The sequence below is a fragment of the Homalodisca vitripennis genome, chromosome 2, assembly GCF_021130785.1.
Source record: "Homalodisca vitripennis isolate AUS2020 chromosome 2, UT_GWSS_2.1, whole genome shotgun sequence".
In the NCBI taxonomy this organism is placed as follows: domain Eukaryota; kingdom Metazoa; phylum Arthropoda; class Insecta; order Hemiptera; family Cicadellidae; genus Homalodisca; species Homalodisca vitripennis.
The window spans coordinates 209,140,744-209,167,534 of record NC_060208.1 but is presented as its reverse complement, the minus strand read 5'-3'; the positions used below and the strand labels follow the sequence as shown (position 1 = coordinate 209,167,534).

Below are 26,791 nucleotides of genomic sequence, written 5' to 3'. Positions count from 1 at the left end.
CACCATAGCTGTGTGTAGAATATTAGTATTTGCAGCTAAAGAATTAATTATGTTATATTGAAAACACCCAAAATTGTACATTTTTTCCTAAAGATAGCAAGTCTATGACTGTAGTTTATTGTAGCCTCAATTTTAAAAAAATACTCAGAACCAATGAATAATAATTGGTACACATTGCATAAGTATTGATAATGTTTTTTTTACTTGGCCAACAAAAGATCCAACAAAGTGGCAAATTGAAATACTGTTTTTAATGAGTAGGGGCTATGTAAAAGATTTTAGTAACAAATATCAGTAATTACTGAAATTGCTTTATTCAACAATATGAACACAGTTATAAAAGAACAAATTTCAATGAAATTATTAATACCAACCAGTAACTTGAGAGTAATATTTTAAAATAAATACATTTTTAATGTCGATAGGGAATTTTTTTATGCTGCGCTCTAGTATGAAAATTATATATAACTTATTATAACATTTATTCATAGTAAACATTATTTACATAAAATATGAAGATTTCAGAAACAAAAGTATTAAACAGCTGTTTGCTTCTTTTTAAAATTTTGACAGATGGGTTTCCATCATATATCACAATTGCTTTGTTGAATAATGCAAATATATTGTCCCTTCACGTCGTTTTTTTATAGAATTCAAGATATTGAACTTGATCTTGATATCAGGAGAAATTCAAAGGTTTATAAATATTTTTGTATAATTATATTTATTACTCAGTGTTGATATAACAAACGTACATCTACAATTATGTGATCAAATTATAATACCTTAGTCTCTAATATTCTTCAAACAAAGTTTTCTTCATGCAATAAGAAATGTAACTGCATATTTTTTTTTAAAGATAACATTCTGTGAACGTATTGTTTGTCAGTTGCTTTAATACGTTCACTCTCACAGCCTTTCTGTCTAATCCAAGACCAACACAGCACCACTTGGGACCCAGAGTGTTAAGAGATTATCTCTATAAATAATTAATGAAACTAATAAACTTGCTTAATTGATAATGAACTGAGATGAAACTTATATTGTACAAGATTGACAATACATTGATTGATGAGATTGAACACATAATATTATACTAATTCATGTTTTATGATTAAAAATTCTATAATATCGAGATTTTAAATAATTATTGAGAGTGTAACATATAATCCCATATCCAAATAAATTTTATGAAAAAAACACCTACGACTTATGGAAAAAAATATTTGACTGAAATAATTTCAGTATATGTAAATATACATTTTAGTTTTTATAGACTCACACCACTGGTGTCATATTACCTAGACATATTGCATACACAATACAATATTTAACTAATTTAATGTGTAATCTATGTTTCAATGGTGGTATAGGCTGGAAAATTAGATGCAAATATACGTATACCGTGTAACAAAAAATTTTAATTTCTAATATTAAATGTTTTTTTTTAATACAGAAATTTCTCTGAGCTTGTACAAAACTTAAAATTCAAACACGTGGAACAAAAAGATTTTTAAGGTTAGAGAGTAGAAAATTGTAACACAAACTAGACATTAATTCATAAAAAGTAATTATGTAAAAAAACTTTCCTCTAAAATATTAATTTTTTATTGCAAACAACTATGCAATAGCTAGATAATAGTTTGTTGTGATACTTTTTTATACAATTTTGATCTGTACTATTTAAATAGGAATTTTACAAAATAATAATAAATAAAACAAAATACTTTGTTAATTAATACATAGAAAATAGTAACATATGTTATCAATTATTATGAACAGAATAATACTTATAAAATAGGTAACCAACTTTATAAGATAAAAATTGCTTACAAATTATAATTAAAATCCTTCAATGCAACAAAAAATCCGTGTCAAGTTTTGTGGTGTTTTTGAAGCTCGGATGATGGCATACAAATAATATTTACCTAATTTAATCTAAAATTACTTTTTCACTCATATTGGTCTAAAATAACACATATACAATCATATTTGCGATATTTAAGTGCAAGGAAGATGGGCACGCGTCAGTGAAGTAGCCTCGTCTCTCTCGTTGGTGTATGTTACTATGCCTGCGCCAAGAAATTGTAAGAGAAGAAAAATGTTTGCTGTATTGTTGAATTCACTTGTTGAGTTCACAGTTGAGTGTACCCCATAAGGTACACGCGATATTTCACTTTCATCTTTCACGCGATCGGGTACACACCGGGCTTTTATAAAGTGCGTTGTGCGCCCGATGTTATACACGTTGCTATGCATTTCATTATTGCGTTTTTATTGTTTGCCTGTATTGGTGGTTTCTCAAATTTGATATTGTGCTTAAATAAATAGCCTACCTCAGACTATCGTGTACCCCGTCGGGCGCACGATTGCTGAATTTTTAAGGTAAATTTATTTTTTAGATACCCCTTGGGGTACACGGAGAAAAATTGAACAAACATAATGAAACAATAGTTTTTATGCAAAATTGCGAAGCCTACATGCCTTATTCTTTAAACTAAGACGTTTGACGTATAAAACTGATTACGGGGTTTTGCCATTATTATTGAAAAATTCGACGGCAAATTAAAAAGGTCCGGAAAAATGCGACGTCGTGAACGTGACTGTAAATAACAAAACACTTGTTTGACGACGAAACAATACTTATGGCATACTTCCGATTCATCACTCTAACCAGTTTCGTTTAGCACTCCTCCTATTTAATTCCATAACATATCTCCTGTGTACACATTCTTAAAATCTCGGTCTGTTGCATTCCACAACAGTCCATGGCCTGCTTTTAGTTCAACTAATTGTTTGTCCTCGGAAGTTGAACACTTTGACATCTCAGTTAACTTAAATGAAATAATACTCACTATTTAGAAAACACACCGTCGCCAAATGTAAATAACACTTAGATACAAAACATTGAACAAAATTATAATAAAAGAAAATAATAAACACCAAATAATGCACTGTACTAGAATTCTCAACATGCCTATGTCGCTGCTCTCGGAGGAGTCGTCTGTCACATCGCAATGCAACGCACAGTCCCTGCCGTAATCGGCAACGAGAAAAACAGCTGCGCCTGTTCCCACAGTTTTAGTCACTGCCTACAATCGCTGAGCAAAATGGCAGCGTCATTCAGCAGCTAGGAAATCGGGCCTTATGCGAGAGTTTAAATTCTTTCTAACATTCTCGTTATAGATTTGTTCTCATTTATATTCCACATCACAGACCACGCCTACTAAATTCAATTATTTCAGTTACATACAAACCAAAAACATATAATACATTACATTATAATAAACATCTTTACTTTAAAACCCTATGACCGGTCATAGTACAAGATATATTTAAAATTATTTTCAAACACTGTATTTCTTCGGTCGTTCTATTGATCGTTTATTTGAACTATTTATCTGCATTTCCAAAAATATTAGTATCTTAGCGGGTATTTTAGGCTTGAGAATTCACAGGTTCTAATTTTTATCTAATCATCGTTCATTACATTTATCATTACTGATTAAGCCACACAGTCTCAGAGTACCATTTATTCAGTCCTCTTCCGTAGACTAGTGGATATAGTCGCGGCTCTCTAATTGAGAGATCACGGGTTCAAATCCCGGCGAAGTCCCATCAGACAGCCGAAATGACACAGACAAACCAGCATATCCAAGAGCTGAGGCTTAAAAGAGATAAAAAAACATTTCTTTAAAGTTATGTTTGGCATAATTTGCTCATTAACAACAACCCAGCTGGTAAATATTGTTATGAGTTTTCAGAAATATTAACGCAATACTTAAAGTTTAGATCCTTCAATACTTATTGAAATTTTTCCAATAACTTGTTTGATTCGTATATTACATAAGCAGATACATTTTTATGCTTATCTCAATTGGCATTACTTTTGTTTCATATAAAGTTATACTCTGAGCGACCCTGTCCTTGCAAGCAGCCCGCCTGCCCGGCCATTGGTGGTGGTTCGGAAGTCACCTTTGGCCGTTGGTCCCCAGGTCAAGTGTTAGAGAAGGCTTCGTAGCCCTAACTTCGCCTGGTAAAATAAGACTACTTTACTCTATTACTTTCTCAAACATTAACTTTTGATTCCGCGATATATCATTTTGAGCTTTCTTCTTCTTCAAACCTTTCACATATAATTTGAAGAAAATATACAAACCATGACTGGAACCAAAATCTACCACGATCCGATGTTTCTATTTGAAGGAAACAACCCACTTTAATACAATTTCATTAAACAGAAGGAATCTTACTAAATCTCCATCTCCTACAACTACCAAGGAGTTCCAGATTTTACCAAACACACCATCCTCTTTGGACCACCTCGCCAGAGTATTCAAGCTACCGTCGTTAACTTTGAACTTCTCTTTTCTTCATCTTAAACTGTGAGCTCATTCCTATATTAACATCCTTAATCTTGCTATCTTTTCCAAATTATTCTATATGGTCTTCAGTGGCGATCATCAAAAGTCAACAGTGTACCCATACCGCGCGTGGTCTGATTATGTATAACATCTCCGTCAAGGGAGTAATCATAGGCAATGAATATGGTTTATACGATAGTAACATTATTGTATATGAACAAACGCTCATCATCATAGCATTAACCCTAAATACAATTAGAGCGTTATTTAGGTGGTCTCGGAGCTTTCATAATTTGTAAAATAAATCAACAGAGGTAAATTGGATTCGTCACACCAATCATTGTTCATGTACACTAATCTGCTGTACAATATCATTATGAAAGCTGGTAGATAAAAGTAGTCAAGATGTACATATATCTTCCTGTTCGGATACACCAGAGGAAGCTAGAAAAGTACGAAATGACGCTATTGCAAATGTGACAGCATGAAATTGATCAGTAAGGTAGTAATGAAACTAATGCAACAGGTTGTCCGTTATACTGTATCTTTATAACTTTGCAAGTGCTAAGCTAATGGTGTAAAAAGATTGAGGATTAAGTACTTTTGAGAATGAAGAACAACTTTTCCAGTCAGCGAGAGAATATTTCCTTAAGTGAATCATCAATAATGAGTCGTGGTTTATTATTTTTCACTTCCACTTCGTGGTCTATACAGTTCAAAGTATTAAATATGTCCTCTAAATTTAATAAACATTGTCCCTGTCTTGGTTTGTCATGTAACTGGTACTATTTCTTCGTCATAGTGTAGCTTGTGCATACGAGTTGGGTTTTCCAGTTAGAGTAATATTTATGTATGATTTGAGGTAGTATTTATTCGCATTTATGTAACTCTGATTCATATCTCACTTTCTCTCCTTGATATTCCTCTGTCTCGTATATTCAGGACATTATATATCATCAGTATTATATTTCCTTACAATGCAAAGAAGATATAAATATAACTGTTTTACTGATAAAACAATATAGTTTAATTTAATATCTTTAAGCGATGAATTGTCTTGAAATGTACTTTTAACCCAATTTGTATTTTTATGCCATCAAATGGCTTATTTGTAAGCCTAAAACATAATTGATTCGAATAGGATTTTCTTCATTCTGTAACATTTTTTAAATGTCAACATCGGTTTCAATATTTACGAACCGTATCACCTCCACCCGGTTCGCGGGGAAAAGACGCTGTATGTCGTTAGACATACGACGAGTCATTGATATAATTTGCTGTCATACTCGTTTTGCACTTAACTTGTTAGTGTTTGTCTTTTTTAGTAATGGAGGTAATTTTATCATGATAAGTAACTACAATTTGTCCAACCTTTATAGGATTCCTTGTTTGATCCTTAATAATATAATGATTTGGTATAGCCCCCTTCTTCATACAATCGCTTTTTGAAATCCTTTCTTACCTACCATCTTCATTTTGTACTGTAACATCAATGCCATTGTCTGGGTTGTTTTGCATACCTAAACCTACTTTACTACTTACTGTCTAAATTTACGATGAAGCGGTTACAAATGGAACTAACGTATGCGGTAAAACAGGAAAGCTAGTGTCATATTTAGGTTGACCAATAGCTGCCTTAAACACCACAACACGTCAATTTAGCTTTGTTATGTCAAGAGTGTTGTGTCTACTAGAAAATAAATTCTTATCCATATCCTCACAGTTCATTATTCTTAATATCGTAGATTGTAAGACTCCAGTTAAGTTGAGAAATATTGTCAAATGAGATTTATTCATAGAAATATTATTTATAAACAAAACTATCCCTTCTGTAAAAAGATAGCGGACCTTCTGATCAGTATAATTTTGTACAAGTCTTAAGCATACTACTTTATGAAATTTTGATTTTATGTCAAAGTTTGTTACCTTATTTTTATTCTAACAAAAGTGCTCAATATTGATCAGTTTGTGCATTAGAAATCTATTGAACGATGCAATAGATATTAACATTTCTCTGAGGATTGAATTTTCTCAGCGGAACAGATTAATGTCTCTTATTCTTAAGGACGCAAATTCACAAGATTTAAACCAGTCAATTATTTTGATTCCCGTGACTATGAGGAATGTTAATTGTGTTTTCAATATCAGTATGTTTAGTTTAGAGTTTAGAGCAGCATCGTCAACAAGTAAAGAGAGAGGTGATAGAGTATGAATTGCTTTAGTCGCACATGAATATTTTACATATAAACGTTTCCAATATTTAGCATTGAGGCACATCCGTTGGTATCCTATGAACATTATTTATTTTATTTATAATAATTAAATAGCATCGAGGCACATCTGTTGGTATTCTATGAACATTAGAAAGACTGGAGTTTATTTCCACTGACGAAGTATGATGTGTCACATAACAAGATGATTTAATTGTAGCAACTGACATGTCAAACTATTATAACTCTAACAGCTTTCGCGTGCCTAAGTGTGGGATATAATAAATGAAAAGATATTTTGTGAGATGGAAGAAACTGATATAATAAATAGTTTAAATTATTGATGACTTATTTAATAGAAACTTATTATTTCTTATCATACTTATTATTTCTTAGTCAGTTTTCGTATGTTGTAGATTAATAGGTTATTTGTATTTAAATGAGAACTAAGCTACGTCTAAAATATATTAATACTGCTTATATCAATTACAATTTCCCCCTTTTTTTGCAACTACAAGTAGGAAGTCTTCTTGACTTTTGGAACCAATCAGAAACTGTCTGCCACTTTGACGTTCCTGATCGCTGATTGGACAATGAACAGGTGAATTTTGTATGTGGTGGACTAGACTAAGTGGTGACTGGTGGTAAGTGGTCACCAAGATAATAATTTTCGTTCTAGTAGAGTGGTTTTATGTGATGTTGAAGGGTAGCTGATAGATAAGTAGTTTAACCTGAAAACAGCCAATTTTTAAATATATACATTTAATATTGAAAATTAAAATGAGTTTCTTAAGCAAAGTATTTGGTGGTAAGAAAGAAGATAAAGCTCCAACGACAGGAGAAGCAATTCAAAAGCTTAGAGAGACTGAAGAAATGTTGGTTAAAAAGCAAGAGTTCCTTGAGAAGAAAATAGAACAAGAACTTGCAGTAGCAAGAAAAAATGGCACGAAAAATAAAAGAGGTAATATTATATTCTTTTATCGAACTTTATTGAGGAAGTAATTTCTTAAATCGAACTAGGAATATGTTACTTTCTAGGTTATAATAGCCAGATGAGTCATCCTATTATTCTGTGAATCTGTCAGTCAGATTCTTTGGCATTAATCTGCTATTTGATATCATATTTAACTTATAATTGGGAATTAATTATATCTTCATTAAAGAGAAATCATATAGTATTTTTTCCTTTCATAATGCACTAACTCAAGGTTAGATATCATAATAGGCTAACATTGATTGTTACAGATGCTTACTGGTGACATAGAACATTTAGTAAGAATTAGGTTATTTATAGGTTGTAATGAATATATTGATTTGAAATTCTAAAAAGTAATTGTAAATTAGGTTACTAGCCTATATGTAGTTTTATGTGGTGTTGTCCATTGATTAATATAGGCTATCCTAAGTAAGCTAAATAGAAAGAGCAGACGATAGTTATTAGTGTATTAAGATAGTACACTTTTATTTAGCATAATATCTGATAAAAAATTAGTCAAATTAACTGCATTATTGTCACACTGATCCTAAAATAGGATGTAAGAAGTTTAAAAGCTTTATATACCCTTTGATGGGCTGCAGTACAATGAGCCGATACCACCACAGTTAAATCAGCGAACCAAATTGTCAATTAAACATAATGGATAGGGTATGATAAGCGGACCGGATTTAAAAACAATATTGTAGAATCACAAAACATTTTATGCATTGATATTATCAACCATTACTGATTTAATGGTGTTATCTGTAATAACGTAAACACATTTAATGATTGTAAATATGACCTATATTTAATAAGTGACTTCATTTAAATAAAAATGTTTGTTAAGTTTAGAAAAATAACCAAATTGGCATTGAAAGATGACAATTTAAAGTTAGGTCAAAATGAGTGTTTTACATATTCCGAGAACTGTGGACGAGCTTGTACTTGCAATTAAAAAAAAATTGTATCTTCATCATTTATAGTGTAAATGAAAAGAAAATTAAAATTAATATTAGAAAATTGTTCTGATTTTAGAAAAAAATATAAACCAAGCTATTTGTGTAGCTTAAAAAATATTTTTGATAATTATTTAAGTGTTTTACAAAAATTGCATTTTATCTTAAAAAGGGTGAGTGATAATCAAGTTTAAAAAAATCATCTACTAAAAGCATAGAATCACATGACAAAATAAAATTCATGGCATTTGTATGCTTCACAATGAAAAAAACCTTTTTAAAATAAAAAAATCTTGATTGTACAATTGTTTTTAATTTGGAGTTTTTAACAAAAATAAAGCCTGACAAAACAAGTAGTAACTTTAGTAATAACTTTTAAAATAAATATCTTCTGCTTGATGTGCCCAGTAAAAATATAGAGCTGGGGTATGATTTTTACATCTATTACTATTCACCTTTTGCAATCACAAACCCAAAAATCCAATGGTTGTTGTATATACATAAGAATGTGTACAAATTTCGTTCTCCACTGAAGTTAATAATCAAAGCATAATCTGAATCTGTACTTATCCTTTTTGTGCCGACTTCATTGTCTGACAGAATTAGTGAAATCTCAAATGCCTGATACTGATTTAGCTTGTGAAAAACGCTGTTGTAATTGTTGCCTGGAAGTAGATAAGCTTTCTTTTCTCAGCAAGTAAAAAGATATCTTTTCTACTCTAGACTAACAAAATATATTTCTTGTCTACAGTTGTGATAGTGTTGCCACGTCCAAATTACAAACTTTCTCTAAGAAGACGTTTCACTGTTCTTCCTATTCCATCAAAGGGAGATTTTTCCTTTAATGCTTTCAAATTAAAGTCTTTCTGATGGTGACACAGATTTTAAAAGTTTTTGTATTGCGCTGCACAACCGTTAGTAAAATAGTGCACACTTTGAAGTTGGGGAAATTTTTTATTACAAAATTTAGCAACTATATGGCAGGCTTTTCGCAGGTGTAAATTACCACTGGGTAGAGTGAACAGCTGTAGTGTGTCTAGTGGTAGCCCTGGACTTCATGCTGGATAACATTTGAAAAGTTTTCACTGAAGTCTAATAACACAACTTCATTGGTCTTAAGCTGTGTATTTGGAATTCCAAGATATTTTGATTGACACTTTGTTATAAAAGAATGAGTAAGAGGTTTTACAAGACTTTACACAAGATGTTATACACATTCATGAAAGCGAACTGTAACTGAAGCCTGCTGTGTTCAGTCAGTAGTTACCACAGTTAGTGCACTGTATGTAATTTCATCTTCTTGGTCCTTTTCTTAAAATTTTCCAAGTAAATGTTTCCTAAGGATTTCACCTGATGAGCCTTTTACTGCAGTGTTGAAACATACAGTCTCTTTTGTTCTGTGAGCAAACTAAGTAATCCATTAAATCATAGTACGTTTCTTCAATGTAGCAAGCATTAAGAAGCTTGGTACATTTTGATAGATTACATAAACGCAAATAGAATGAGAGCATACTGGTACATACCATTTGGGGTGCAGTGAACAAAATTTTGAAATTCCAATTTTTGAAGCAGAGTATTCAAACTTGAAAGCAGCATAATGTCCATTAAAGTTACAAAGCAATAATCTTTTTTATAACTTTTTAGTTACGCTAACTTTGCCTTTTATCCCTGGCATAATACGAGAAAATTCATCATTTTTGTAGAAATTTCCTGACTTCTTTTTAGTACTGAAGTATTAGTCCACTCATTCAATCTATTATTAGTGGCTATATAAAGTAATTGTAAACTGTAATTCAGCCATTCCATGGAAAAGTGCAAAATTTAAACTATGTTTTTATCCTTTCAGTTTTAGTACTATTTGTAAGAAAAAAATCTAAGCTGGCAGAATCAATAACTATTTTTATATTTATTATCATTTTTACATATTTTTTGCACTGTTAATTAACATGTTCTTCTGAGTCTCTTCAGACTGGTGGTAGGTGATTTAAAAAAAATTAAAGAAGAACACCTTGATCAGCTGTTTGCTAACATTTGCAGGGAAACCCTTGTTAACTTTACTTTACAGTGATATGCTAGTTTTGATCAAGTTGTTGATCAGAAACTTGGAAGTTTACCTCGTTTTAAAGGCTCTCCGTAAGTCCCATCTGTAACAGGAAAGGTAAGAAATCTTGTTTATTTGAGTAATATTAAATGAGAAATTCAATTAAACAATGAATTTTGTGTTAAAAATGTACTCTTATTTAACCTCAAAATATAAACTTCTCTTACTTTTCTTTGTATTTATATTAAAAATTGTTCTGTCCGTAACGCTTTTTTATTATGGTTTGGTAAAGCTTTCAAAGTATTTATCTTTACAATAAATTTATTTACTGCAACCAACATTTTATATAGGCCTAGACCTACCTCTAACAGAGAAAAATCTGTACAAATTGTATTATATTTCGGTACTTTGGGATTATACCGACCACACCCAGACATGAATCGTTATTTGACATTTTGCTTCTACTGATTACTAGATTAGCGTAGAACAATATTTCGTCAATATAAAACAGGAATTGTTTTATCGCAAACCCCTCCCCATCCTCAGATAGAGGTCAAAGTCGAGCGGTCTAGTAGATAACGTGATTGCAGAGTCTCGCCGCCCGTTCAGCTGGTGCGTCGCTTTGTTGTACTTCCGTGTTTTACCCCTACATTTCTCCAAACACAAAAATTCAACAAAAACTAAACTCTTTATTGAAAAAAACACTCAAAACTTGTTTTTATTCTTGATCACACTCTGCCACCCAAAATGCGAGTGCCTCCGGCCATCAGCGCGGCGCAGCACCAAAGGTTTTTTTGTTTTTTTTTTGTTCAACGAAAGAAAAACATCCCTCGAGATAGTACCTATCAGTAAAATATCAAATTCTAGAGTGGCTGATCAGAAATATAAATTGAATTGTAATGGAAAGGCAATTATGTGCCGTGCAAAAAACTTAAATAATCATGTGATGCTGCGCGGCCTGCCGTAATCGGGATTCTCGAGAAAGATAAGATAACAGCGACAACAATACCGATCACAATACCTGGAAATGCTTGTAAGTTTGTAATTTTGTAATTAAAGAGTTGTTTTTTCGTTCTATCATGTTTGTTTCTATAAATTTATATTTTTGTGTTCTTCATACTGGTGTGGTCGGTATACTCCCAAAGTACCTATATTTCTATATAAACCCAACAAACTTGTTTGTTTTTAGATATGACTTCAAATATAGAGAAACATTCTATGGAAAAAGAACAAGTTAGTTTTGCATGTTCAAGAATGCAGGGATTGATTGAGACTTGATCAGGAAGCTTGGAATAATCACTTGAAATCAGATGCAGAAAGAAAGAAACAATAAAGGGCTAACAAGAAAGAACTAGGTAGAACGGCAGGTAGATCAACAAATTCAGGTAAGATTGAGATACAATTGAAGTGCTTAAAGGAAACAGAAAGAAAAAGAAAATAATAGGCAGAAACAGAAGACAGAGACAAACCACCCCCATGAACTTGATGAATATGACACCTTTCCTCAGTCAAGTTACGTATGGTTTGACAGAAATGGTTACGGTGCTCAAATGTATACATATTCTGAAGAAGAAGACCAATTAAAACTCTTGTCTCAACCTGTGTCCAAAAATGAAGGAAGTTTGTTCTCATGGAATTCGTTAGTGAGAAAAAGAGAAGTGAGACAAAAGTATGTGAGAATTACACAAACCTGTGTCGATAATGATGACAATATTGAAGTTGTGTAAATGACTATAATTAATGGAATAAACAATGAACAGTTATTTAAAATTGACAACTCAAAGTCTTAAATTGTTGCATTTATGTAAATATGTGGGCTATTCAAGTCTCCAGAAATAAAAGAATCAGAAAATCAAATCCTTTATAAATTTGAGAAGTCAATTGAATTATAGCTTTTATAATTTAAGAAGACTCCTTAAATAAAAATATATAAACTTAGAGAGGGTTTTAATTAAGTTATAATTCTGTAAAGTATTGTGTACTTTAGTTTGGTAATTAAAAATAAAATTTATCGTGCCTTTACTATGTGTTTTATTTATATAATCCTCTGGGTCCCGTCCGTAAAATTACATTGTTTTACAATTTTTCCCCTTTATTATAAAGTTGCTATAGTTCAATTTGACACTAGTACATTATCAATTAAGCACAAGAGTTATCTAATAGATATTATTTGAAATTGAGTGAGCATCAATATATTTCATAGAAAATGTTACATGAAGTTGAGGTTCTTTTTCCCGAGTCTCTTTTTCGTCCTGTCCGTAACAGACCTTTAATTTTTCACAGCTGATTTGAATAGTTTTATGTGGCACACAGATTGCAATCAGAATTGACAGATCTAACTAACAGCTTACAGCACAGTTTGATTTCAAACTATGTGTAGGATTTCTTAACATTTAATTAAATTTGTCCTTCAGAGTGTTCCGTCCATAACAATGGAATGGCTGAATTGATATTTTAAAAACTACCTAGGGTCAGTCCTATTTGTTTTCAAATATTTTTCTTGTAGGCTCTACAATAAATAAGCTGTGTAAAAGACTAAATGTATTTTTTCTTGACTGAAATAAAAATAATATGTTTATACGTTTTATAACTTTTTGAGAAAAAAGATTATAACTTACCCAGTTACAAACTAAAAATATATATAAAATATAAAAAGTAAAGTTTGTTTTTTTAAATGGATTTTATTTATTAAAGCTAGTAAAACATGTATATTTTTATGCGATTCTCTGCATTTGGTTGATATGATTTTTTTTAATACCTAACAGATATTGCTATTTTTGTAAAACACCTTTAACGTCTCTGAAAATACTTAAAGAATTAATGAAAATATTTCTTTTAAGCCACATAAATATAGGTAGCTAGGGTTTAAATTTGTTCCTGAAATCAGCATAGCTTTCTTAATAATATTGTAAATTTTCCTTACTATATATTTAAACTACAAATCCTCATATATTTAAACGAAGATACAATTTTTGTTTTAATTTAAAGTAAAGCTCATTATGAGTTCTTGGAATACTATAAATTGTATTTTAATCATGACTTTACTTTAACAATCTGACTACTTACCGGTGATTTAAAAAACTACATTATTAGAAGGAACGGACTTAATTCGACTTACTGTGAAAATTACAAGTCATTATGATGGTCGGTTCTTGATTTCTGCCTCCCAAAAGGAAGTTGTGTTGGCAAGAAGTTCAGTCTGTCCCTATCTACTATTGTTGTTATTAGGTTTAAACTATACTTAAGTACATGTTATAAATATAAAATGTTTAAGTTTACATTTACAAGCGTTCACGTGATCTGAGCTTGAAGTTAGGTACTATCTCAACGGATGTTTTTATTTTTTCTCCAGAAGTGCAGGGTGCCCCAGAAACTGAACTGATGGCCAGGGGCATTTCTGATCAGTACTTTCTTGACCTCAGATCACGTGCCAGATCGTCCAACGTGATCTAACGTCAGAAAAGTTGGACGATCAGATCACGTGAACGCTTGTAGAGGTTATCTTTAACTTTGATACTACTAGTAACATATTTATTTTCTACTTATATAGCGTATTGACAAGAAGTATATAGAGACAGAGTGGCCTACTACTCGCCAACATTGCTTCCTTTTGGGGTGCAGAATACAAGAACCGATCATCATAATGACATGTAATTTCTGCAGTAAGTCAAATAAAGTCTGTTCTTTCAAATAAAATGTAGTTTTTGTAGGTCCTCTGTAAAAAAATGTTTTTTAAATAGTGGCCTCCAAAGTACTTGTAATTTTACTATACAACGTTAGAAATTAATATTTTACTGTGTGATATTTTCTCCTACAATTTATTTTATAGCATAATATTCTGAAGTACACTGCTGAAGGTCATATTGCTTTACAGCGGCTATCCAAGCGTTGAAGAGAAAGAAGCGTTACGAGAAACAGCTGCAGCAGATTGATGGCACACTGTCCACCATTGAGATGCAGAGGGAAGCTCTGGAAGGAGCGAACACCAACACAGCTGTTCTCACCACCATGAAAAATGCTGCCGATGCTCTCAAAGCAGCACATAAACACATGTAAGCAATGTTACCTGTATACTAGTTCACTGACAAAATATTCAGTTGTAATTCTCTCAAGGCAACGGTGTTACAGTACAGTAAGTGTAACACCTAATATCTTTGAAATTGTTACCGGTAGCTCTGAGTGTTTGAATATTATTTCTTTTTAAATACCTGCCATAAAGCATTGCAGTCCCAAACATAGATTTTTGGTGTGAGATTAAGAAGGCGGCAGCAAAAGTAACATGGATGTTTTGGTAAAATTATTTTATCAAAAGTAATGTACTAATTTTTACATATTATTAGCTATCTAATGAGGAATCAGAACTTGGGAGTTTACTGTGTACTTTGTTGTTAATGTAATTTCACAATAATTTTATTTGGGTAGTTAAAAATTTTATTTTGTCATTTAAATTTGTTAAAAATCTAATTTGTAATAAAGTGCATTTGGTTTACTAAATATTATTAGAATAAAAAAAAATAAATTTGTTCAGTAGACTCCTGTTTCCCCTGAGACAAGATGAGCACCCTGAATACTAAAAAGATAATTTACCACAGTAAATTATTATAATATAGTTAAATTTAATAAGATGTAACACAAAACAAAGTTATTGCTTTAAAATAAATATTTTTATTATTTGATCACACACAAAAATGGTAGAGTACTTTTGAAAGAACTTAGATGTTAGTTATAATACTGTCCATGTAAACCTAAGAACTAAGAAATGTTTCGGTTTGAATACGAGACATGTTTTCAAACACGTTTGAAACAATTGCTGAACATGTTTATATATCCTTAGTAATATATGTCCACCTATATATTACTCATTTAAATATTTCTATTATTACCCTTACTACTGTACATTTACAAATGCATATTATAGCACCTATTGTGTAATAATAGAAATGGGGATGCTTTTATGTTCGATGTGAAGATCACAAACATTCTGAATGGCTGAAAAAAAAGAGAAAACTGACAGCTCAACTGTACTTGCTTTCATGTTTGTCCAAAAGTTTATTGCATTCAGTTGTTGCACATAGTATTGGAAGCATATACCTGTCCCACGCCATTTATAATAATTTCAAACTTGAACACATTTTTTGTATTTAAATGTTTTGTTAAAAATGAATTAGTAGTTCATTTGGGTATGTTTTAACAACTGGTAATAAAAGAATAATAATCATATATTTTTCCTCTGCATTCTTATTATAGCTGCGGTTCTATTTTTTTGGCCATAGCCAGGTTGTTTTCACAATGTTGAAGAATTGACAACTTAGCATCCATATTTCTCTGCAAATCACACTTTATAAAATATCAATTATTGCATTTCTGAAGGTCTTCTGAAATGTTGAGATTATGGCTGTTTTATCTTATTCGCTGTAAGGCTAGAGATTGTGGCTGATTTATATGATACTTTGAAAGACTAGAGATTGTGGCTGTTTTGTCTGATCCACTGTGAGACTAAAGAATGTGGCTCTTTTATCTGATCCACTGTGAGGCTACAGACTTGCTGATTTATATGATACTTTGGAAAACTAGAGATTGTGGCTGTTTTGTCTGATCCACTGTAATACTAGAGATTGTGGTTGTTTTATCTTATCCATTTTAACAACTAAACTGATTTGTCTGCTTCATGGTTTTAATGGTGATAAACTAACAAAGTCACAGTGTTGTAAGTTTTGCCTAGGCCTTAGTAATGGCTAAAACTGATTTTATTAATAAATGTTCCGTTTTTTCCAAGTGTTGTTATACAGTTAAGACAAATTTCTGTTGTGATGATTGTCGTAAATGATTGTGCTGGAATTAAAAAGTTTCTCCTTAATCCTGTATCAACAACTGTATTACTGTGATAGTTTTATAAACTGTTTTAAAATTTTAAAACCAAACTATAGTTTAAATTTAAAATACTTTTAATTTAATTTTGCTTTATTACATTTATTAATCATGCTAATAATAAAACTAATTTTGTTTCAGTATATTTTTATTTAATTTTTAGTAACATAATATGTTTAACAACAAATGTTTGAAAATTTTTATCTAGCAACTATTTTTAATTAAAAATAAACTATTAGGATTTTTTATTTCTGTAAATTAGAATACAGTACAAATTTTAAATGTGACTCACAAAGCGTAATTTTTATTAATTCCATACAGACACGCTCTTTCTAACATTTATATACAACTTCGATTGAATAAAAACCCCACAATTAAATATTTGACCTGTTATTTCACCTTTTAAATAATATAATGTAAAAACCAAAAGAGGCCTAACTCGTTTAAACCCACTTATGGTGTTTATTTTTTTTATGTTTTATCGGCTAGCCCTTAACCTTATGTTAGAACAAAAAGGTCATTATAGTAACAAATTAAAAATCTATTTGTATAACTGACATTAGAAAATTGCAGTAATATTGTTAGTAGAGCAGGCTTTAAGTTTTGGTGTAGTGCAGTACTAGCGACAATATATAAAAAGTGTTTGTAATCAATTACAATATTATTGTATAAACACAGTATTTCATGCGACCAGGTGGTACAACTGTATATTACCATCACTCAAAAGGTTTTCAGAAAAGTGTATTGGCACTCAATCTGCCAGAATAAATTGAAACTACTTTCAAATAGTACATCAGTTATCTATTAGTAATTACTATGCAGAATACTACAGACCCACTGCATAAGTAGTGTAGACCAATGGGTTAAGTGATAAGCTGATGAAAACATTACTAGCTTTTGAATGTCTGATTACCAAATGTAAGATTAAACTAATTGCACATGAGTCAGTTGCTGTTACAGGGATGCTACAGGTCAGGGAAATCAGGGAAGTCAGGGAAAAGTCAGGGAAAAATAAACAGGACTGGAAATCAGGGAAAAGTCAGGGAATCCGGTCTCAAGTCAGGGAAAAGTCAAGGAATTTCGACGTTGGTCAGGGAAAAAATATAAAATCCCTTTACACAAATAAACTTACTGCCGCCGTGCCGAGTCCAAGCCTGCAGACGACCGCTTTTTAGCCTCAACACCGCTTTTTTCCACCCATTAATTGCCAAAAACCCTGGGGATTGCGTCGAAAAAAGTCAGGGAAAAATGAAAAACTTGGTCTGGAAATCAGGGAAAAGTCAGGGAATTTCATTATTGGACTCCTGTAGCAACCCTGTGTTATGTTCAGAAATGGTTCATTTGGAAAATGGATTCACACCCTATCACATAATTCTTTAAAACCTACACACTCCGGCACAAAACTAATTCAGGTTGTATTTTTAACTTCTTTTTCTGAAATATTAAAAAATCAGAATAGATATAGACATGTTGTTTGTACCTTGTATCAAAAGAAATTATTGTTAGGGCATTTCTAGAGGAGAAAGCAATAATAGCATATTTTTGCCTCGGCTTAAAGATCATTTATTTCAAATGGCAAACACAGTAGATATTATAAAAACCTGTTTAAAAAAGTAAAGTTTTATCTGAATGAAAATTTAATCAAAACTGTTAGTAAAATATAAACTGTCAAAAGAGTTCGTTAATCTGCTTAAGGGGGATTTTGTATGTTGAAATTTTGTAAGCTGTTAGTACAATATTTGCAAATTAAATATAAAATTATGAATCATTTTTAGTGCAGTACTACTAGAAGAGAAATTTTATTTTTCAAGACTTAAAAAGTGAATAATATTTTTTTAATGTGTCAGTATAATGGACTTTTATTATAAACGGTTTGCTGCAAACATTTGTAGAAGGCCTTTACTTGTGATTAATATATTGAGATAGTTGAAAGGGAGGTGCAGATATAAAATTAAAAATTTTATTTATTGAACTATTTAACAAATATTTCAATAATTAAGTACAATGACCTTTGACTGATGAATTCAAACGAAGTTGCGTTTTCATGGTTTAATGCCACAAGCTATTAATCAGTAAAAAAAAATAATACCAATATTATTATTTCAAAATCATTTTTAATTAGCATTTAAAAATAGTGTGAAGATTTTGTGTTAAAAGATTTTTTGATCAACAACAATTTTGCTATCCAAAATTTAAGAATTTGTTGTATTTTTTGCAGTTTGCAATAATAAACATTAATTTATTAATAAAATAATTTTGCACAGTGTAAAATTTGAAAAAGTACAAATGTATATGTAGTCTCAAATAATGGTAATGATGATAAAAATCTACGTCTTTGTGGATCTTCATAAAAAGTTAGTGATGAAAACGTTCCAAACTTTTTGCATTGTTTTGATAAAATACATTGTTGCTATGAAATCTATACAGATTTGGACTCCAGATTCTAGGAGTCAATCTGTATTAGAATTCAGATGCTGCTGTACTAGGCAGAAGATGAAGTGGAGCTAAACTCAATGCTTGAATTGAATTAATGTTTTTCACCATAACTATGTCAAGAGGCTGTACATTTTGAATTTTCAGAATTTTAAGGAAGTGGAGTTAAATAGTTTTAATTATTAGGATTTATTGTAACTAATTGTTGAATTTGAATGAGACCAATGCTGCTATATATACTAGGCATTTCTGTTTAACCATTTTTGTTTAACATAATTATTGTCCTATCTTTTTTAGGCTGCACATGAAGTAGGCCTAATAAATATAATTTGCAGATCTTTTCTGAAAATCCTACATCCTGTTAAATATCTGCTTAAAACTTAGCTGTTATTTGTGTAAATGATATAATTTGACTAGTATGTATAAATTCTTATTATTTTTGTTTCACTTACTCATTACGAGCTAGTGTATAATATAGAATAAATTGTATTTTATAATTCATGCATAAAAGATTTTGTCCAAAACCATACAAACCATAAACACTTTTGAATGGGATCTACAGTATTTTCAAGAAGTTTTTTTTTTTTTTAACACTGTGCTGTTTTCATAAAATAACTTAGAAAATATGAGTGTTGTAAATGATGTTATGATGAAATATTTACACTATTTGGTGTTGCAGGGACGTGGACCAGGTGCATGACATGATGGACGATATAGCCGAGCAACAAGATGTCGCCAAGGAGATATCAGAGGCCATCTCTAACCCTGTGGCCTTTGGCACAGATATCGACGAGGTCAGTAGACGTCTTGCAAGTAACCACCTTATCACCGTTGTAAAAACAATGCATTTTGGCTAAAAAAGATCGTGTTAATTAATAATTTACACTGTCTGCTGACCTAGGCGATAAACTGTGAATTCACTTTGATAGTCGGTGGCACTTTTGTCAAGAAGCTGTTGCAATTAGTTTTAAAATGTGCCATATAACAGCATTATGCCAAAAACTCTTTCAACCTCCTGTTGGTTATTTTACAGGAAGCTTTGCTATAAAGCAACCCCTTTGGATTGAATTTAGTAGTGTGTAATCTATATTCAAATTTCACTAAAAACATCCCCAGAATGACTTCTGTTATGTTATTGGTAACGATGTCGTGAGTGAGATTTCAAATTGGAAATCGCTTGTATAATTGAACTTTTCAATATTGATGTGATGAAAGGTACACAAGTAGTATGTTGGGCTTAGAGATGGACTAAATCAGAATGTACGTGTAACCGTTACTTCTGATACCGTTACTCAGAGATACTGAGTACAAAAACTGGATACTTTAAATCAGTATTTTCGTACTGGTAAAGGTTTAAATACTAGATACTCTAAATCAGTATTACCCATCATCTCACTCTGGAATTCCACCCCTTCCATAAACTGTTTGAAAAGAGTTTCTGAAAAGTTCAGTGCTCCTAGCGGCTAAATGGTTAAGCATATCAAATTAACACCAAGAATAACAAATTCTTAAGATGACATGTTAACCCTCCGGCTGGCGCGCATTTGAGCCTTGACTGGCACCCTGTTTTGAAGCTTCGTGCAGAGTTTTTAATTTTTTATCCTGTACAATTAATTATTGGAAAAAACAAAAAAAACTTTATACATCAAATTACTCTGCAGAATATGTTGTACAATATAAACATAATTATAATTTGACTTGCCTAAATAATGGTGGATGTTTGATGGTCAGAACTCAAAACTTTTTTTTTTCAAAAAACACTTTTTTATATTAAGTCATTAAAAAAAAACTCAAAATTAATTTTATTTAAAAATCTAAAATATGCATAATGTTCACTTAATTATGCACAAAAAGAAAATACATAGTTATAAACACTTTTATTTACAAATGAAATTACAATTGAAAAAAACAAGACTATATACAAGCACTAACAGTTGCCGAGTCGCGTCACGCGGAAGTAGTCGGGAGCTTTTAGCGGCCAGTAAAATAACAAATATTCATATATATATAAAAGTGAATACATTATTAGAAGGCTTGGGATCTTGTGATTAAAGTGATATAACTTTTATGCGATTCGAGCGGTAATTATCGGAACTATGACGTAATTAGTAGACGATGTTTAATGAGTCGTATATTACGACTCTGCCAGTTCACGGCGGGAAAAAATGAGTCGTAATTTACGACGTTGCCAGCCGGAGGGTTAAACCTAAATCCATTAGAAAAATTGATTTTCCATAAGAAATTTCAAAGTTGACCCCCTTATTGGAAAAAGGCAATCAAATTTTAAATACGTAAGTTCCCAATGTAAAGTTAGCTGTAAAATTAATACTTTCTGAGAACAAGATTTTTATATAATAGTATAGGTTGAAATGGCCTGTTAACTTTAGTCAACTGTTCTGTGTAAACATTGTTTTATAACAGCACAGTCATATGTGTAATTAATTTAATCACTATTTTCAATTTGTATACATTTGGTCTTAAAAGCATAGAGTAAGATTAATAATAACAACATTTCTTATTTCAATCTCTTCTGCAACCACTGTTGAGCACAGAGTAAAAAAATTCTGATGAGAAAATGAACTTTTTATTATATATAGCACAAAAAGAAATCATCATGTATTTGATAGTAACCTTGCAACCTTGTTAAGTCGGATTCGAATGTAACGACTTAACAAAAATATTTGTTTATTGTGGAAAACACTTAAAAATACAAATCACGATCAAGTATAATACAGTATGTACAGTTCAATTTTTCTGACAGAATTTTTTCAATTTGAGTTGCGTCAGCTTCGAACGCTGTTTCTGTGTTCTGCGGTTACGCATCCTTTACAACATGAGAAGCTCGGCTGGTATTCATGGTGTTCTTGTTTCTCGAAATAAACCATTAACTCTCCCAAATGAGATGCTGCTTCTGCATGGCTTGTAACTGATCCTCCCTGTTACCGGCAACTTTATCGCAACAACTCGCAATGCATGTAATTATTGAGTTCTACGAACAGTCCACTAATAAACAAAAATCTGTCCCACAGTCGACGTCTAGTCTGCACCGACGGAAAAAAGCAAATTAAAAATTTTCCTGAACTGATCTGGATTACCCAGAGATCCGACATAAAGGGGTCCGAACTTAATGAGCTTGCACTGTAAAGTTAAATACTCTTTTATTTTCAGTAATAAATATGCTATCAGTTTTTCATAACTAATCTGACTACATGTTCATTTTTGTTGTCAAGCTTCTTGTTCTGTGTCAGAAATCAGAACAATTTTCAACTCTGAGTGTATTCTAGAATGTAATAGATCAATGTATGTTCTAGGATGAGTTGGAGAAGGAGCTCGAGGAGTTGGAACAGGAAGAGTTGGACAAGGAGTTGCTCGGCACCGGTCCTACGGCAGACCAGTTGCCATCCGTGCCGGCCGGGGAGTTGCCGGTGCCAGCTGCCCGAGCCAAAACCTCTGGTATGTACTCTGATACTGTCAGTCGCAATGAGATATCCTTTGTTCATGTAAACAATGCAGTTTTTAAATTTATGCGGTGATTGATCGTATTACAACTGTGGTGTTGTATATGTTATTAAAAAATAGTTGCATTATTACGAAGCGTAAGAATTAATTTACTTATGAATATCAGTTTTGTTAGGTTTTAATTTATCCTGTCAACCCACAATGTCCTTGAGTGACTCTGAATCCAGTGCATACGCAAGTATATGTTTTTATGACTCCTCATCACGTAAATACTCACTGACTGTTGTAAACACAATATTGTATTCAGCTATTTCTGAGGCAATACTTGACACTAGTAGATAATTTCCTGCTAAATTTTTTAGTGTTTGGTGGTCGAACAGATTTTTTTCTTATAAGTTTTAATTTTTTCTTTCTGATAACTAAAAATTATATTTGAGCACATTGAAAAATGTAAAAAATGACCAATTAACATGTTCATGCTGATTTTTGCCAATTGTATTTTACTTTAATATGCAATATTTTGCGGGTATATCTTTCGAAGAAACCAAATTTTGTACTGGTATAAAATGTGCATTGCAATGAGTTGTTTGGCTTATTAACAGCTATTTAGGATAACTGAAGGTTTTAGTGGATTTTTGTATGTAGCGTATGGTAGGTCAGAGTAGTAATGCATTTACTGCGGCCGAGTTTTTAGTTTTATTTAACTTTCCACATTACGGACAGTTTATGGTTCTCTACAGGGCCTTTTAAATATTCCAGATGGACGTACAATATTTACGAAACAGCTGCTACCGCTACAATTGTCAATCTAGAGATGTACTGAAGTGGTAGTAAGGCGTAGACCTGTAAAGGCTCAATGCGATCAGTCCACCTGTGTGCACGAAACAATAGATTTACTGTAAAAGAGCAATATCACATAAACAAATTTTAAACTAGTTTTTATTTTTTCAGCCAGAGTCGAAGAAGAGGATCCGGACTTGAAGGAACTACTTCAGTGGGCAAACTAGGTGCATGACAATATCGTGCAAACTGTATATTATATGAAATGGCCTTTGTCAGCTATTGCTTAATTTTACTTGTTCTATTATCGCCTCTCAATTTATTTATTATATCAATATTAAATTTTATAAGATCACTTACAAAACGTATAAATACACCTAAATAGAAGGAGGCATCGAAATCTTTTCACTGCATCGGGTTGTATTTGTAATAATCTACGATGCTTGTCTCTAGCGCTAGATGTAAATCAAATTTACTTATAGTGGTCGGGGAAACAAAGTGTTTTAAGTTAACTGTTTGCTGTTAAAAATGCCAATTTTATATTTTAGTTTTGATACTGTTATGTTAGTGTAGGTGTGTCAAACCTGTAACGTCTAAACACATTATGCTGTATTAATTTGTCTAGATGTTCTGTGATATTTTTTATAAATATATGCTTTTTAGTACCAACCATCTTACCAATGTATTATCGTGTTAACTCCATTCTGCTTCTTGTCACAGCCCTAGTAAGGAATTTCTTGACATAATATGTTTTATCTTACATAATAATTATATCCATAATTTGTTAAATCCTTCCAGTTTTTTATTTTAATATTTCTGCATGTGAAGTATTAAGAGTTTCACGAATTCTGATACTGAATTACTTTCTCGTATTTTCAATATTTCTGATTTTGTCGTTACACAAATTAGGATTTCAAGTTTTTGTGACGTTATAAAGAAGTACATTTTTATTTATTGTTTTAAGATCCATACATAGTGTTTATTGAAAACTACTGTCTTAGTCAGTTCAGTCATATATAGGTAGCTGAAAGTCTGTCTCTAGTCATGCGAAAAATCGAATGTTCTTAACCTTCTCTTTCTGTATGTTTGAAAATACGATTCCTAAGCATATTTACATCTATGTGGTGTCAAACTAATAGGAATGAAAAAAATAACATTGGAAATTGCCTTGCAACTCTGTTATTCCTTCAAACTATCCAATAATCAAAAATCATAATATGCGAAAGGTGTAATTAAATTTTTAAAATTTTCATCCATAATTATAATCAAACTATAATTTACATTAACAAAATAATACTATCTAAATATTTTTTAGATCAAAACTAATATTGTCGTAATACCTTATGATCATACAGATATGAATAAGCTTTTTTCGAGTTGTTAATTGTTTAGATTCATAGGTAAAAAATCAGAAAAGTAATGTCTACAAACACTACTGTATATCTTGTAAATATGAATGTGTACATTTGGTTCCTTAGTGGGAAATGGTATTGTTTGGAATTAAAAAAGTATTTGTACATTTACTCTGTGTTTATATTTATGGAACGTTACAAAACTCCTAGCTGAACTAATGTGATTATTTGTCACTGCTTTTGCACTGATACTTGGGACATAGTATTCAACTGAAAACCAGTCCCAGCTCTCACCAGCAAATAATAATTCTTCATGTCGGCATTAAGAGAAAGGTTCTCGAAAGAGATAGATTTTGCTTCATTAACCCTCTAAGTGGCAAGCGCCGTCACAGCCATCGCTTCACATTTAAGGCCGTTGCTCCGCAACCATCCATTATTTTTAGGCCTAGTTTGAACTATCGTATTCTCCATGAAATTTCCTATACATATCATATAGTATAGTGTGTATTCATGTTACTAATGTTTGCTGGCTTAAATGATTCCGACGGTTTTCGTTTGACCGGGCGGCAGACGAGGGAACAGCTGTCTACTCGTCTCGTCACTGTTTTGTTTGGCGACTTTGCGTACTGTTATTGTCAGTATATTATTGTTTATCGCGTTTGTGTTACCGGTAAATGTTTAGGTTATTCGTTCGTCATGGAAAATGTTGGGTTACTTTGGGATTATACCGACTACACCAGTATGAGGAACACAAACAAATAAATTTATAGAAAAAAAAAACATTATAGAACGAAAAAGCAACTCTTCGATTACAAACTTACAATGATTATTAATTGTTAATGGGTTTCCTGTGACGCCTAGAAAGCAGCAATATCAAGGATGAGTGAGTTTAGTGGATTTCCGCCTTCAGCAGCAATTGCCGACCGCAACGCATATTTTAGATGTAGGCAACTAGTCATGATCTTGTAAAAAACGAATGGCCCCCTCTTCGCTCCTGGGTAAATCCCAAATTCTCATTGTGTCACCCATCACTAATCTATCACACACTCGACAGACAGACACTTCGGCACGAAAAGTACAAGAATGTGGCGCACCAGCTGAACGGGCGGCGAGAATCTGTAGTCACGTTATCTACTAGATCGCTCGACTTTGACCTCTGTCTGAGGATGGGGAGGGGTTTGCGATAAGACAATTCCTGTTTTATATTTACGAAATATACTGTGTTATGACAAACTAAGCCACTATTATACTAAATAGGCCCTAGACTATTATTATTATAGGTCCTACACTACTGGGAGGAAAAGACAAGCCCCTTCTAGTGACTTGGGAGTAAAAAAACCAGTTTATACATAGATTTAGTTTTTCCCATCTAAGTTTTTTGTTCTTGTAAATAGAAAAAAATGTATAAGAAGTAATTTGTTTAAAATAAAATTGTGTATATTCTGTGAATTTGACATCATTTTGTAGCTCGAGTAGTTTCAAAGTGACGGACAGTAGAACTTAAAAATTATTTTTTCTAAAAAAATTTTTTTACACATCTACAATGATATTAATCTGAAAATAATGGTAAGGCACCAAATATTATATTTATTCTTATTCTATAGCTCATAAGGAAAACAAAAATATATAATGTTGTTAGGTTATCACTTAGATAATATTTTCTAAAAATAAGTTTAACGATCACGGCAATTTGCCCAAAAACGGCCTGCCACTGAGACCACAAATGACCGCCACTTATAGGATTAAAAATAAGGGCAGTTGAGATTATGATATGGAAATCCATGTGTGACACTTAGAAGCTTGGTTCAGAAAGGTTTTAACACTTCTATCTCCAAAATCTACTATTATCTGTTAACGGGTCCACACTTTGTTGCGACTATCTGTCGCGTAGTGGTCCTTTTCATACATTACTACTTTAACCCAGACTCAAATTTCCGTACATTTATTAATTAAGTCCACAAATGATCTGTTTGGAATGAATACTTTATACTTCCGGCTAGCTCTGTATAAAAGGTAAATTTGGATGGAAATGAATAAATGATATTAAAATTGTTCATAAAGCAAACTCTATTTTAATTTAGAAAATATTTATATCAAACAATTCGGGTACTTGCCCGAGCGTCACTCGTTGCGGCCGAGTGGAACTGAATGATTTTGCCCGAGCGACACTCATGCTCTTTCTAGACGTTAACGATCATGTATTTGTTTATTTTTTTGCTAGATCGCAGTTTTGTGCCCTCGTGTATCGTTATAAGCAATTATTCCGTTTTGATTTGTTATGTTTGCACACTGGAACCACAACTAATAGCTTGTTTTGTTATTGTTTACATTTTGCCATATGCTCAATTT

At 31.8% G+C, this 26,791-nt stretch overlaps 1 protein-coding gene across 1 annotated transcript; it reads left to right on the top strand.

Annotated features, from left to right (window-relative positions):
- The first annotated feature begins 7,239 nt into the window (after window positions 1–7,239).
- Window positions 7,240–24,613, top strand: LOC124355365 (charged multivesicular body protein 4b). Its single transcript, XM_046806481.1, has 5 exons — window positions 7,240–7,535; window positions 14,425–14,602; window positions 19,531–19,645; window positions 22,163–22,304; window positions 23,262–24,613. Exons 1-5 carry the CDS (start codon window positions 7,355–7,357, stop codon window positions 23,315–23,317), a joined length of 672 nt encoding a protein of 223 aa, XP_046662437.1. The 5' UTR covers window positions 7,240–7,354; the 3' UTR covers window positions 23,318–24,613.
- Window positions 24,614–26,791: the final 2,178 nt, after the last annotated feature.